At 35.1% G+C, this 17,177-nt stretch overlaps 1 protein-coding gene across 2 annotated transcripts in view; it reads left to right on the forward strand.

The window, feature by feature from the left end:
* Positions 1–17,177, forward strand: part of LOC111052849 (cell division cycle and apoptosis regulator protein 1-like) — a 69,964-nt gene that overhangs the window by 17,266 nt on the left and 35,521 nt on the right. For both annotated transcript variants that reach the window (XM_039420732.1, XM_039420733.1), the window contains 6 exons: positions 2,790–2,913; positions 4,241–4,384; positions 7,195–7,423; positions 11,100–11,401; positions 16,366–16,705; positions 17,025–17,099. In XM_039420732.1, the coding sequence (XP_039276666.1) occupies positions 2,790–2,913; positions 4,241–4,384; positions 7,195–7,423; positions 11,100–11,401; positions 16,366–16,705; positions 17,025–17,099 (1,214 nt within the window). The remainder of the gene's footprint in view (positions 1–2,789; positions 2,914–4,240; positions 4,385–7,194; positions 7,424–11,099; positions 11,402–16,365; positions 16,706–17,024; positions 17,100–17,177) is intronic.

Genomic DNA, 17,177 nt, shown 5'->3' on the forward strand with positions numbered 1-17,177 from the left:
TTATTCATTTATTTATTACATTCTACAATCACAATTGCAACATAATTATTATAACACAGTAGAATTTTCTACATTTTTCCACTTGAATTCACTTTTTTTCTCTTAGTTTTTTGTTGTTAGAAGCAGAATAGAATGTTAGAATAGATTAACTTATAATTCCCCGAACACATTAAAATAACTGTTTAAATTCACAGGTATTTATTCATTCATTCATATCATCATACAAAAAAACATTATAAAATATTTATTTATTAACTAAATATCAACAAAAGTAGAAGTATTTTATCTTAAAAACTTGAAATGATTTTGTTTGATGACTTTGTAGGGTTATTTGAGGATGAACGCTATGTCACAGTTATAGAGTATGATGATGTGTTGAATTTTCAGCCCTCATTTAAATAAAACAATGCTTTATGCTAAAACATCTTTATGACACAGAACAACTTTAAAAACAAAAACAAAACAAGACTGTGGAACAATTTTAGGTTAAGAACCCTAATAGTTGTCTCAGCTCGACTAGTTCGGCCGTATAGAGCCGGAAAATCCCATTCAATTCGGATCGAAAAATTGATCGGCCGGAGACGGCCGTATGAACCTGTTGCAATGGACGAGCATCTATTCCTTTCTTTGTTGGGGGATCGTTCGGACGAGTTCGTTTGTTTTCGGCCGATGCTAGTTCGGACGAAATCGGTTCCAGTGGACGGCCCACCTAACAAGATATTCCATGTTATGCGTTTATGTTCAAAATTTCGCTGTTTCAACTAAAGTATTTAGTCCTAGTGGTCCTTTTTCGTGAAGCTATGTAACGCTAGTAGTCTCATGGTATTCCATTGTATAGGGCGTTTATGTTACAAATTTCACTGATAACTAAAGCCGATAGTCCTAGTGGTTGTTTTTCGTGAAGCTATGTGTTGTTGGTAGTCTTTTCATAGTAAGACGTAGTCTTTTGTTGTTGTGCCGTTCTTACACTCTCACGCCAACAAAACAGTAATAATAATAGACAGTTGTTGACAGTAATCGGTATGAGCTAACAAATTATCGGCATGAAATTTGAAACAGAAACATCTATACCATGTGATATCTTATCATGCTATATTTTCTCAATGAAACCACTCAAATACTTTAAATCATAAACTGGAAATGAAAGAGTGAAATATTTTCAAAATGAAAGAAATAAAGCTGTTAAATTGTTATCGATATTGCAAAACTATTTCACGAAAGCCCGGCTTCTAGGACACTTATCAAATCCAATAAACCAATCAAATTTTAGTTTAATGATCCATTAGATTTAATCGATTAAATAAAAACTAAAATCAAGTAGCTAGCAGCTAGCCAGCTAACTAGTAGTGCAAAAATTCAGTTGAATGATTATGTACTAGTACTATAGTAAGGTAGTAAACAATTGTTCATTCTTTCAAAAGTATGGAGTAATACTAAAATATTCCTCCCCATGCAATCAAATCATATCATAATCCTATAATTCAACTGTTGTTTCCTTAAAAGTCTCATTAGAATAGTTGAAAACAGCAACGTTGCAGAGCTAGAAAGGGATACCTGTACGTGTTTTGTCAAATGATTGACAAGGATAGCAACACCAATGTTTATCAAATACTGCCATTACACATAGACGTCACTATAGAAAGTTGATACAAAGATTATAGAGGAGATGATACAAGGATAGCAACACCAATGTTTATCAAATGCTGCCATTATAACCTCACCATAGAGCATAGATCTATGAGGATTTATTGCAGTTGATTCATTTATATATGAATTTTTATCATCTCTAGATTAATTTTTAATAGTAAGTACATTTCACTCCTGTACATTTCACTGCATCCCGAACGAGCTCATCGGTGAACCTATTAAGTTTGTTTCAATAAATATTAAAAACTGGATACTTCACAACTATTAAAAACACTTCATTCACATGGGCTACTTTTTAAATTAATAAAAACAATTTAAAAATCTTAAAGTACCCTTTATTTTTTAAAAAACTTTAAATTAGTTCAATCAACTAGTTTCGGTGATCACACCATCGTCAGGATATAAAATGCGTTTGGGCTGTTATGCCTGTTGCACTCCTAGATTTTTGTAAGAATAAATAAATAGAATAAAATAAATTTCAATAAATGTTTACTAATGTTTAAAATAAAATGTTTACTAATAAATGTTTACATATAAATGTTTAACATTTATTTTTTAATAAATGTTTACTTTAACTTCATTAAATGTTTACTAATACTTTTTTTTATTAATTCACAACTATTACTTCCATCTTAATATTTAATAAGTTCAAAATTTTTTCAGCTTCTAAAACTATTCATTATTGTCAGGATTAATTCACAATTGATAGCATTTATTTTAAATATAGCCTACTTTCCACTGTTTGCATGAAAAGATTCCATTTTAAATTATTAGCTTGAGATTTAGAAACTGTTGAGTCTCTACTCCTACTGGCGAACAAGTGGTTCTCTTATGCCAGTAGTTCTTCGCCTCCAACCGTATTTTACAGGTAGTTGATATAGATATTTAGAATATTGTTTTTTTCTGATTGTCACATCTTTGTACTGTTTTCTGTGTTTTGGTGAAATAAATTGAATTGAAAAAAAATTGAACTCCTTATAATAGCTTTGAATGAATATTTCATTTGGATGGTTTTATAATGATGAGACATGACAGAGTAAAAAGTGAAGGACATGTATTAAACACAACAGAACAGTTTAAAATTTATAAAGCCACCATCCGTGATAAAAAAAAATATTCAAAGAAAAATTTATTTCTTGCAGTTGACAACTGTGGCAACTCGGGGAACAATGACATGGGCCGACGCCAGCGTCGCCGTGAGGAGGCGAGGAGTAGGAGGGATGACGACGTCCTAGTCGATCGCAAGAAGCGGAGGGAGGACCGCAGGTAATTGAACGAGCGTTAGCGAGTTCTTACTTTTTACTCAAGGACAAAACATTGTCCGTCTGTGTGTATACTCTGCAATATCTTTCGAAAGATTTGATCAATCAGCTCCATATTTTGAACACATATTCTTCTAACCTTTTCAGGTTCGTTGGACAAAAAAATTTACCGATTCCATAGTCCTTTTTCAGACAAAGCATAGGCCCGGTCGCACAAATCTGGTTAAATTTTAAGCGTAATTAATCGTAATTAATTTCACAAATCAAATCAATTTATTGCCATTCTTTTTTTACAAACAAGTGAAAAAAAACATTCTTATAATGTTATAACTAATTATAATCTAAACTAATTTAAAAACATATTCAACGAATGTTTTCTTTTATTTTATTATTGAAATAACGGCCTCTCCCAGAAAAGCTAATGCTTGAGCTCTGGAAGAGAGTTCAAAAATGTTAAATGGATGTCTAAGACAATTTAATTAGTACCAGAAGAAACAATATGCAATATTAACACTAGAATATAATCAGAGAAGGTCTTTCCGGTTTTGACGGATTCTCTGATTGGTTCTCGTTGAATTAATCACGCTTAAAATTTAACCAGCTTTTGTGCAACCGGCACTCAGATTTTCAATATAACCATTCATTGTGTATGCTCAATAATCACGAGAAGAAAAATCATACATAAGTCATATGGTACCCTGGACCGAAAATTATGTGTGATTTCATAACCTAACAATACTATCGACAACATTAATTTTCTATCAAAATTTTGGAAATAAATGGTACAGGCTCAGCATAGTCTTTCCTCCATAAAACCTGTACAAAACCTGTAATCATAACATAATAATTATGATATATAGGCCTATTCATAATTATTATGTTATGTTTACAGGTTTTGTACAATAAATGATAATTTTTAATGTACTAATTAAATTATTCCTAACCTAACCTAACTAGGACCTCACTTCAGAAACATGATTGTGTTATTACTCAGCAATCTTCTTCCAGAAATAAGTAATCTCCTATCACGTCTACTTTTCGAAAATCCAAAAAGTTAGCATGCTCTGATCAAAGATCACTTTGCCGGCACCAGAGAATCGACTTCAACTCTAACGATTTGTTAATTTGTTAAATTAGGAAACTGAATTTCAGTGAAAAATTGACAAATCCTTAAACCCCTTTCACAGGAGGTCACAGGATGAAATAAACTAAACTAAAACCTGGTTGAAAGAGTAGAGTTGGAACATTGGAATTGCGTTCTTGTATGGAGCATGGATGTTGTTTGATTCATTTATCTATTTATTACATTGTATTCATAATTTTGTGTTTAGGGAGAGAGACGACAAAGATAAAGACAAGGAGAGAGCACGCAGTCCATCGACATCGGTTCGCAAGCGCAGTAAGAGTCCGCGCCGGCGAAAAGTGCGCGCCATTCCGCGTTACATGGTCTTCATTCCGCAAATAACGCTAGATGTGTGAGTAGTCATTCAGGTTTACTAGTGGATCATATTATATATCATCTGTAACACATTGAATCATATTATCAAATTTAATCTTTATTTGCATCAAAAACATAATGTAAATGACAATGGTTATTTAAGTGAATTATTATAATACATTAAAAAATAAAATACCATTGAATAAAGTTGAAAGATATACTTTCTTATTTTTCTTATTCATCATATGGAACTGCAACAAGGAAGAAGCGCTCATGCACTATATGACCCGTCAAAGTTTTATAATTTGAAGGTGCATCAGATTTTTGCTCTACGAACAAAAGCATTCCTTTCTTCATCAGCTGATGCTATGCTTATTGACAGACAAAAGATATTTATTTCCAAAAAAATGCAATTCACAAAGTAAAAATCTAATATGTACTCATTTTCAATATAAAACAACAACAAAGAATAAAAACAACCTCATGAATACACTAAGCCAAATAAATCTTATAGAAAATGGTCTGCATTGGCAAAAATGTCTGTGCGTAAACCAGAGTTGCATATTACAATATTATATCTGTACCTTACTGTTCCTGTACAATTCTGTACACATCTCACTGTTTCTGTACAAATACAAATATAATAAACACATCATCAGCTGATGAAAAGTGAAATGTGCGTATTCGGGGCGCTGAAGTCTGTACACAGCTTAATATTATGAATAATAATACTCCATCTACACAAACGCAACGGACAAGATAACACAACAAACTTCACATAATATGAATGACGTAAAACTAATCTTTTAAAGAAGTCCGCTAATTTGTATATACATAATTAATTAGGACATTCTCCAAGTGTTCTTTTGAACTCCTTCAAGCCCTCAATTTGTCTAATGTGAGTGCATGAATATTTTCATTCCCATATAAAACCAGTATAATAAAATTTGACTCAAGGCTCAAGTTGACATTGGCTCTCCAGTAGCCAATTTCTATGAGGTGGGTATACAAAACCTCTAATTAAACCTTGTACTATGGGGATGATTATGGATAATGAATAATAATAATAAATATTATCTCCATTAATGTACAAATAAGCCATCTAATCAATAAAATGTACATAATATTCAAGAAAACAATATATGAAATTTACTACAAATATAAATAAATTGTATTTTTTTGGAAATTAACCTACTCAACTATGGGAAACCCATGTTCTAGAGCAGATGTAGAAGTGATACAATTAAATCTAGAGTGGGGGTGCAAATCCATTGGGTAAGTGATCTTGTTCGAAATTATTATGTTTTTCATATTATGTCTTCCAGTTGTTGTGATCCAGTTTTTAATGGCGCATTTAAATTTTCTTGACTTTTCTTGATGTGTACAAGAAGTAATTGTGGAGATTGGTGCTAGGTGGTTGAAGTGTCGTTGGTATGTTGCCTTCCTAGCCACGTTCGTGATAAGAAGGCTTAACTATTTCTTGTATTGTGACAGTGGTTTCTGTTTTGAAAGCTTTCTGGGTTTTTGTGCAGTCTGCAAATAATTTCCAGGGAGTAGAGTTGTCTTGCGTCCATCACACCAAACTCATTGTAGAGCTGGTCTGACGGATAACGAGGTGGCTTCTGCTTGATGATTTTAATTATTAGTTTTTGCACTTTTTATAAGGGGGTCGAGGTGACCAATCATGTGTAATTCTGTATTCTTGTACAGTATTATTTGACGCTATTCAACTATATGGTTTATTTTATTGCGTTGAAACAATTAGAGTTCCTCTTCCATTTTTACTTCCCTTGCCCTATTACCATAGGTAAGGAAAGTATTGCTTTCCAAAAAAATTTAAGGTACCCTAATTTCATGTTTTCTATACGTTTCAAGGTCCCCTGAGTCCAAAAACATGATTTTTGGGTGTTGGTGTGTGTGTGTGTGTGTGTGTGTGTGTGTGTGTGTGTGTGTGTGTGTGTGTGTGTGTGTGTGTGTCTGTGAACACGATAACTCCATTCCTAATTAACCGATTGACTTGAAATTTTAAACTTAAGGTCCTTATACCATGAGGATCTGACAATAAGGAATACAATAAAATTCAATTCAAAATGGCGGATAATGACTAAAAAACCATGTTTTTCACGGTTTTCTCGAAAACGGCTCTAACGATTTTCTTCAAATTTATACCCTAGATAGCTATTTATAAGCCCTATCAACTGACATGAGTCTCATTTCTGGGAAAATTGCAGGAGCTCCGTAATATTCCTAAGAAAGATGAATTTTGTTAAATTTCTATCACGATTTTCTCAATAATGACTTGACCGATTTTTTTCAAATTCGTGCTCTGTATAGTTATATATCAGCTCTATTAACTGGCATGAGTCTCCTCCCTGAGAAACTAACAGGGGGTCCACCCCATCCCTGAGAAATTTACTTTGTAACCTCCTTCTCGAGCGTGAGGTAGGTAGGTAGAGCAGTTTTATTCAAAAGAACACATATGTCGATATTTTATTTGTAGAACAGCTGTTTCGACAACTTTTAAAAAATCCTCAAATTTAATAATTCAAAGGAAAATGTACTCTGAAAACAATAACAATAGTATAATCGTAGTTTCAATTATTTAACCGCCAATAGGCATAATGTTATTCCCCTAAATTATCCTCGTTTAAGAATGAGGCTTATAGATCAATGAGCAAGGAAAGTTGTGTGAGTGTACCACACCAGATTTTTGATATATGACATGTGGTTGTAAGTTCGATGTAGTAAATATTATAACATGTTGGAACCCCCTCATTCATTTTGAAACACCCGGTATTATAAATATACAATTGAATTACAATTATTTGCAATTTAACTTGTTTGCAGCCGAGAAGCCAACGTGATGGAGCTGAAGAAGCGCTACACGAGCATGTATGTGCCATCGGACTTCTTCACGAGTCTGATTCCCCGAGTAGATGTGTTCCCCGCGCACCGCAGTCTCAGTCTTGACAAGCCGTGTGCCTTCCACATCATGCACAAGGATGTGTCGCCGCCCCCTCTGCTCGCCGCCGCCCCTCAGGATCCGCACGATGCTGACTACCTCTTCTCCGCAAAGGTATGCACTAGACTAATTCAGAAATTAAAATATGCGATTTAAGGCTGGCCACTAACGGTAGGACATGCATGGACTATTTCTATCCAAATTTGGGAAAGGAACAGTTTTGGGTTTTAAGCCTGTTGTTCCTTCCCCAATCATTTATAGTTGTGAATGATATTGTATCTATCTATCTATATGCATGTTTATCATGCATACACTCATGTTCATCATGCATGTTATTGTCATCAGCGAGAGGCTTCTATCATAAAGTAAACATGATACTGTTGTGAAACCATGGTACTGTTTTAAAGGTTTTAATAAATTTCTAGTGAAATTTGACAATATCTTTGTTTTCTTATTATGGAGAGATTTCACAACATCACCATCAATTCTACTAATTTTAATAAAGTAAACAATTAATAAAAATAAACAAACCACTGGAAAAGGAAAATTACAAATTTTAATGGTACAAAAAATAATTTAAATTCAAACAAGGAAGAAAAAATAAACAACAAAAAATCAGAGTTACAAAAACCGTTACCTCAAAAAATTGTTCTCGAAGCCAATCGCTTCTGTGATAACACAACAATGTATGACATTTTGTTTACACATGTTCAACACAACTGTCCTGTCGTTAGTGGCCACCCTAATGCAGCATCCACACTATCGTCTCAAGGTGGGTACAGAGATATACGCGCCTCGAACACGCTCCGCACTCGCTCCGATCATGAACGTTACGCGAGATGTTATGCAAGTGTTCGCTTGAGGTTCGAAATATGTTCGAAGGATGATCGCTCCGCTCTTTTCTTATTGTTGACTTCGCTACAACCTAACCTTACAAATGTGAAACGTTCAATCCAGCTGTTTTATTTATTAATTATAAATGTTGATAATTTTATATGCTAACACAGAGATCATAACACAGAGACCAACAAAAACGTTAACAACGCATGCGCAACTATTGGTTAGTTCGACCTAGGAACTTGCCAAGCTCGAGCTCTGTTACATGCTCTTCTCGCGTTCCACTCTTGCTCCCCGGTCGATCATCAATCGATCTGCTCGAGTGACGTTCGATTGCGGAGCAGAGCGAAAGTCTGTACGCACCTTAATGCGTACAAATGGCGACGAGTGCCAGAGTGTGGATGGGTGGTTTGCCAGATCTGTCTTTCATTGGCCTTCGTTGGCCATCGCTCCGATTTTTGTCGAGTGAAGGCTAACGACTAAGTCTTAGACTAAGTCTTAACTTATCTTGTCTATCGCTGGCCTTGATGGGGCACTGTTCACATTTCAGTGTGGATGCAAGACCATTGCGGCCAAGCTAACCAGCATGGCCAGCGACTGGACCTTTGGACCTTTGGACCCTGGACCTGAAATTAAAAGGGGGACAAACTGCATATTATTAGCAGATGCAACTTGTGGAATAGGCATAAGAAGCTACACTCAAGTCGTACTGCAATCCATGCAAAAAACTGATCAAAGTCCCTCAAATGTTGCAATAAATTGATGAATAGGCTTCCTTTTGAGGTAGGTAATTAATCACAGGAGGTTCAAACAGACTTGAGAAACATTCCTCTTGAATAACCCCTTCCAGTAGAAGAGTTTATAGACAGGAAAATGAATGTAGACGATTTCAATATCTATAATTTATTATTATTACTGTTCTATTAATAGGATTAATGTACAGTATATATGCTTTGTATAGTAAATTTGGCCACTTTGTATTGACTTTGTATTGACTGAGTGTTACTAGCCTATATGTCAAATTGTGACATTCTGTTTCTTGGGCTAATAAAATTTATTCTTATTCTAATAGTTTTTTCAGAAATGGTGAACAGTGAGTGAATGAGCCTGTCATGAATGATTTGATTGTAGGTGATGATTTTGAATGACCTTATGAATGATTTGGTTGTATAGGATGTCTAATAAGTCACTCCTTATTTTTATACAGCTATAATTTCGTTATTTATGAACCAATTTTGTTAGAACTTCATTTGTTAGATAGAGCACTCCTTGATGTTGTGTTCACCAATTTTCATTTTTTTCAGTTTAAAAATGCCCCCTCTCTTGACTGTGGAAGAACGAGCCAAAATAGCAGCTAGTTATGAGGTCTGGGGATCTGTGGTGCGAGTACAAAGGTGGTGAATGGCTCAACGAGGGATCCATGCAACACTGGATGCAAAAACTGTTAAAAATTGCCATTCCAAATGACTAACAACAGTGAGTGTCGCAGATGCAAGACGATCAGGAAGACCATCAACGTCAAGGACAGCAGATAATGTTAACAGAGTTAGTGAAATGTTCATGAGGAGCCCTAAGAAATCAATGCGTCAAGGATCTCGTGAAAGTGGTATTTCACATTACTCTGTTGCAACAATTCTTGAGAAAGATCTCAGTGTTTTTGCATCCAGTGTTGCATGGATCCCTCGTTCAGCCATCCACCACCTTTGTACTCGCACCACAGATCCCCAGACCTCATAATGAGCTGCTATTTTGGCTCGTTCTTCCAGTCAAGAGAGGGGGTATTTTTAAACTAAAACAATTGAAAATTGGTGTTAAACACAACCTCAAGGAGTGCTCTATCTAACAAATGTAGTTATAACAGTAATAATGGTTTTATAAAAGTAATGGGGATAATTCCCACTATTATGTATTGCTTTATTTAATTAATTAATTGAATTTTTGTTGTTGCTATACCCTGTGTATGTATTATATTCTATAATATGTTGTATTATTCTATGGAAATAAATAAATTCAATAAAAAAAATGGTTCATAGATAATGAAATTATATATATATATATATATATATATATATATATAATATATATATATATAAAAGCGAAATGGCACTCACTCACTGACTGACTGACTGACTGACTGACTGATTCACTCACTCACTCGCAGAACTAAAAATCTACCGGACCAAAAAAGTTCAAATTTGGTAGGTATGTTCAGTTGGCCCTTTAGAGGCGCACTAAGAAATCTTTTGGCAATATTTTAACTCTAAGGGTGGTTTTTAAGGGTTTAAATTTCGTCTTTTAGCATGTATATTCTTCTTATTCTCTTAATTATAATTGAGAAATGTCCATACCATGTATTTATATAGAACTATAATCTAGAGAGAGTACCTCTTCGAAACAGTTGTTAACTGGTAACTAAATTAATAATTTTGTCAGGTTGGCATAAAGTTGAGTTGACTTTGATAGGTTGGCACCAAGTTGAAGATTGAAATGCATTCACCGCGGAAAAATTGATTGGGCACTGCTACTTCAATCAGAGTTATTCCTGGGAATATTATATTACTCGCTTCGCTCGCCATATCCGTTTAGTCTACAAATGAAAGTTTAGTCTACGTTTAGTCAATGTTTAGTCTACATATGATCGTCCTACAAATGAAAAATGCAGGCGAGCGAAGCGAGCCTGCTGATCTCACTCCAGGACGATCCAGTCGGGGGTCCAGGGGGCGGAGCCTCCTGGATAGACGGATATGGCGTGCGAAGCGAGCCTGACGGCTAGTAGCTGTATAAAAATAGGGAGTGACTTATCAGACACTCTGTAGGTGATGCTGTTGAATGAACTTATAGTAATGAATCTCATGAATGAATGATCTTATTTGATTGTAGGTGATATTGTTGAATGACATGAATGAACTTATATTATTGAATCTTGTGAATGAATGATCTTATTTGGTTGTAGGTTATGCTGTTGGGTATGCCGCCACTGGCCGACATCTACAAGCGGGCGTGTTTGCTGGCGGAGGACGCGGACTTGGAAGGGGGTGGAAGCATCACTGGCAGCAGCGAGTGTGTCCACGTGACCCGGCTCATCCAGCTGCTGGTCGGCGTGCGTGGCAAGAACGAGAACATGGCCATCGGCGGCCCGTGGAGTCCGTCGCTGGACGGCGCCGATCCGGCCACTGATCCGTCGGTGCTCATCAAAACGGCCATCCGTAACTGCCGCGCGCTCACCGGCATTGACCTCTCCAAGTGTACTCAGTGGTAAGCTTTAGTGATTAGCAGGTGTAACACTAATAGATTGGAGATTTAGTTTTGAAGATCCATGCTGATAATTACGTACAGTCCGGGTTCTGTGGTCCTATAGGCGGAGGGCCACTAAGTTATAGTGAGGTCCACGTTGTAATGGCAGTAGAGAAAGATAGGAGAACAACGTTGCCGGTCCTCTGTCTTGTCAATGCCTTCTATAGACTATTAAATAAAAATACAATGGTGTAACAACTGAAACCGGTCTTTCTAAGTATCAATAAATCTGTGTTTTTTTGACAATTTCTTAGTATTTTTATTTAATATGAATAATTACCACAATATCATGATACAGGTCTTATTGATGTAATATTAACTGTTCATTCTTTTTTAAAATAATCAATAATATTTTATCAAGCAAGAAATAAATTATATTTTCCTACAGTTACCTTGAAAAGTGACCATTCCAGCACTGATTACAGAACGCAAAGAATAACTTTTCTGCTCTAGTGCGCAAAGTATTACTTTGCGTATTCCTAATACTTTGCGTATTATCTTGCAGAAATCCCAATCAGCTGTTGACATTGTTTGCGTGTATTTTGTAAGCGAATTTGTTCTATCTATATTTTTCTGATTTTCAAATAAATAAAAATCAGAACTCATTAAATTATACATTTTGAATATTATTAATTAATCATTATTTCGAATAATATTTTTTTCATTCATAAATTGATTGGTTGAAAAGTTATTTAGAAATTAAGATTTACTCAAATTTTTTCAAATTAATTGGATTAATTTAATTTTTAATTTTAATAAATTATCGATCATCAATTTTCAATTGGCTTATCAAGTTTAAAATGAAATAAAGTTGTTATTAATAACAAAATTATACAGACAAACATTTGATGGATTTCAGCCATCATTTTACCCAAAATCAACCACTTTTCATATTCAATGGTAACTGTAGGAAAAATTTTACGTGAAATACGTGCGCAAAGTTCCTCTGCTGCACTCAAAAAACCATTCCGCCCTCGCCTACGGCTCGTGCGTAAACGTTTCTTTCAGTGTAGCAAACTGTCACTTTGCGCACTAGTTGCACAAATAACTATTTTCAATGATTTAATAATGAATTTTCATAATCAAGGTTAAATATTTTGTTAGTTAATTATATTTCTACATTGTTGAAAAGCGATCTGGCAATAGAGCAAAGCGAGAAAGAGATAGCGCTATCCGCTTTGTTGAATGATAGACAAGGATAGCAATACGATTGCTAATCAAACACTGCCATTGTAATGTGAACCTCACTATAGACTACAATACTACTTGTTCAAAAACATCGAACATTTTTGAAAATGTATCTTTCCTTAAGCAGCAGATGCTCTTTTGTATCTTCTCAAAAACAACTTGTTGCATCCGAAAAGATACACAATCAGCTTTTTGGAGTTACGTCCTTTTAGCACAACACAACCTATCAGTTATGCTTGTTATGCTCTTAGCATACAAGACTAGTTAAGATTGTAACTTTGGAACTTTGATATTATTTTACTATAGTCTATGTTATGCTCTTAGCATACAAGACTAGTTAAGATTGTAACTTTGGAACTTTGATATTATTTTACTATAGACTATAGTAAAATAATATCAAAGTTCCAAAGTTACAATCTTAACTAGTCTTGTATGCTAAGAGCATAACAAGCATAACTGATAGGTTGTGTTGTGCAAAAACATTCATCTTTTTTGAAAATTTATTTTTTCATAAGCAACAGATGCTTTCTTGTATCTTCTTAAAGGTAACGTGTTGCATCCGATAAGTTACACAATGAGCTTTTATGTATGATTCCTCAAGCATCAGATGCTCTTTTGTATCTTCTCAAAAACAACGTGTTGCATCCGAAAAGATACACAAGGAGCGTTAATGTATCTTTCCATAAGCAACAGATGCTTTCTTGTATCTTCTCAAAAGATTGATTAATGAAAATAGGGTTATAACCAACCACGATAAATTCCGAATCTTAATGTAAAATTACAAGTGAATCAGCTCATTATTTCATGAGTGATGATGCGTCAATCGTATATTTTCCATCCCGTACATGTATAAGCCAATACTGTACTTTTCCCTCTTGTTCATTGCTTTAAATCTTGGAATCAAATGAGAGTTTCGAGATGAATCTGAGGGCCAGAAATACGATTTAGATATGAGGGCTTATTTAAGTCCTAAACTCTGTAAGTCCAGAACTTATTGATCCAAAGCTTGGAAATCGGCCCCATTCATTTTGCTTCTTCAATATTGCAATGAAGATGACAAATTTATTTCTCTAGATTGAGACCCGGTTGCACAAAAGCCGGCTGAATTTTAATCGTGATTAATTTCAACATGACAAGAATCAATCAGAGAAAGCTTTTTCGAAATTAATCACGATTAAAATTTAACCCGCACTAAATAAACCATCACCGGTAGTTTCTGAGGTCATAATTATGTTTAAAAATAAATAAAAACGTATTATTGTTATTTTATCGATGTCACATTTCTCTATTATTTCAGGTTTGCTCAGACGATAAATTTTATTCTAAAGTAACTTACTTGATAAATTACATGAAGATCACTCACTAATTGTTTGATATTATTACTAAATGAATACCTGTTGTGGTGTGTGTTGAATGGATTGTGCGGAACATTGTCTTTTTAGTGCAAAATTGCGTTGGGACGTTTTTATCTATTTCTTCTTCATATTATTCTTTCTCGATCCAGATTTCGTTGTCTGCATAATATCCTTATTTCCAAATTCAATGTATAATCTCTTTACAACTGCATCCTTCTACACTATCAAATGTTGTCTTATTTTGTGGATTTTATTGTTAACCGCTTTACGCTTGATAGAATACTTTCATTCCAGCTTTCTTAGTCTCATCACTATTCTATCAAATAAAAATTGGGTGCTTTACTTCACGCCTTCAATTCCGAGTAGAATTTTGAAGTTGAATGTAGTTTTAATTTGTATTTGTAATCCCCTAGTTTGTCTGGAAAACTCATAATTTACCGATAGGTTACGACATGTTGGTTGCAAATACTTTCTGAAACAGTGTTTTGCCGTTAATTGAGGTCTTCGATATCAATTTGAGACTTCAGTATCAATTACACCATTAATCTTGAAAATTTTAAACCACCTGAATTCTTCCACAGTTAACAATGAACTCAGTTATGCCACAAATGTAAAGGTGCGTACAGATATACGCGCCGCGAACATGAGTAATTCACTTTTAATCAGCTGATGCCAAGCTTTTTATATCTGTATCTTACCGTTTCTGTAAAAATACAGATATAGTCAGCTGATCAAAAGTGAATCGCTCATGTTCGCGGCGCGTATATCTGTACGCACCTTTAGATTGTAATCAACTTTTAAAGTAATGTTTTTTGAAGTGAGCAACTACAAGACTTGACCTATTTCGGACTATGTGTAATCTCATCTAAATTTGGGAGAGGAATAGCACAAGGTTACCTTATTATTTCTCTCCCCATAATTTTCATGATGTATGAATCAATAAAAAAATCATATATTTAATAATAATAAAAGCCTGTTGTTCTATCCCAATCATATGATCTGTAATTATTTTCACGAATAAATAAATTTATACAATTTGAATTATATGGTTTAGTTTGTGTCAACGCAGATAAAGAAGACTGTAGCTTGGGCTAGCTATTGAAAAAATAAGTACACCAATGAAGTCAGGTTTCCAAGTTCCTTTTCCATTTGAAAATCTTGATGAACTTGTAGAAAATTCTAGATTTTAGACAATTCTTCTCAATTTTCTAAATATTTCCCATGTCAAGTTTTCAAAATGATTATTGTTTATACTTTTACAGTACTGTAATTCTATAATTTCCTGTACCCCATGAAATAATTAATTGTTCTACACCTAATTTCTGTCACCTCACTGCACTATCACTTGTATCAGCTTTATTGTTTTTCTATTTAATAATAAATTCACTTTTGATAATATTTCTTTGAATACTTCTTGTTTCAACTATTATCCTCACAATTTCACCGCCATCATAGCTTTTCCATAGAGTGAAGATATCCAGATTATTTGTCTATGGTTTTACCAACCTCCAACAATCTCCTATTCTTTAACATTAGGGATCTGTTGAAAATGGTTCACTAAACAAGACATGTTCTGAAGTCTGTCCAAATTGAAAACTGTAATTTCTCCTCAAGGAATCCATCTAAATATACTTGAAATCTTCTTCTCTAGGTGCTTCACATCTCAACCCCTCTGCTGTTTTTATTGATAATTCAGTATTTTTACAGTTCTGTGCCCCGAATAGAATTATCTGGTTTTATCACAACTGTTTCACACAACAAACATTTTTCCAGTTACTGTTACTTTCACGATTTGGCATAGTATCATATTCGTGACTCGTTATTGTAGTGCCTTTCTTTATAACTCTTCATTCGTTCTTATTCGATTCCACTTGTCACTTTAGTGTGATACCACACTTTAGCTGATCAATCGTTTAGCTAATCGGCTTTAGATAACAGTAAAAATTGCTACATAAACGTCCTGTACCATGGGATATTTACTTATGCTATTGTTTCTATATGTTAATATATTCAGGTGAGGTGGAACTTACGTCAGGGACTCCCCACCCGTAAAAGTCATACGAATATTATTATTATATTATATGTATAAATTATAAATGATTCCTTTTTATTTATAATTGCTAGATGTTTAGTGACATTGTGGCATCGACTCGTTCTGTTTGCACCTTTGCCTCAGAATGGTCCACGTGAATTTGAGTGGTGTTGGTTGATTAGTGTTGTGTAGTGTTGATAAAGATTGGCTTTCATTTTTCAGCGTTGGCGACTTTGTAATAAGTGATTTGCACAAGAGCAATCTATGTTGTGGCGACACCGGGGCTGGGAAGTGGTGGGGGGGAGCCTTGGTGAATGTATCTGATGATGTTGGTGTTGTGTCTTCTCCAGGTTCCGCTTTCTGGAGATTTACTATCGGCGCGCCGAATCGACGCACAAGGGCAAGCTGGTGCCGGCCCGTGTCGAGACGGTCGTCATATTTGTGCCGGACGTGTGGAGCTGCACCCCGACGCAGCTGGAGTGGGACTCGCTGCAAGCCGCCTACAAGCAGGCGCTCGCTCGCAAACTGCATGCTGGCGACGACGAGCCTGAACCCGCTGCAGATGTCGACCCGACAGACACAGACGACGAAGAACAACTTGTAGCCGATGTTGAGACGCCGTCTGTCGACACCGACGCGGATACGTCTGTCGACGCGGCTGCAGATCCGTCGGAAGCGGCAGACGAAAAGGCAACGCCTCTACTTTGAATCTCACACTGTACTTTCATTATCCTAGGCTAGACTACCAACTAGGCTATGCATGCATGTGCTGAATGGTTTTCGGATGAATGGTGTGTGAAAGTCGATCAATCAACCTCTCTCTCTCTTCTAGCTACAACATACAACCGTGCGACTATAATCTCTTTCCTTACTCAATTACAATCTACATTTTCCTGATCAATATTTACACTATCTTCTATCATTTTCAATATCACCCTGAATCTTCATAGCTCTTCAATGTACTTGATGAAAATATTCATCCTCCTCATATCAGTATTTATGCTTACAGGAAACTGAGGAAACTGAAGGTGGGGAGAAAAAGAAGCCGACACATCATTCGCAACTTGATGTCAAGACTATGAAGGTGAGTTGTTGATTCATCGATATTCAATATTTATTTTTATTTATTCTTACAATAATTATTGCATCATCAAAATGACAG

Source organism: Nilaparvata lugens, chromosome 2 (genome assembly GCF_014356525.2).
Source record: "Nilaparvata lugens isolate BPH chromosome 2, ASM1435652v1, whole genome shotgun sequence".
Lineage (NCBI taxonomy): Eukaryota > Metazoa > Arthropoda > Insecta > Hemiptera > Delphacidae > Nilaparvata > Nilaparvata lugens.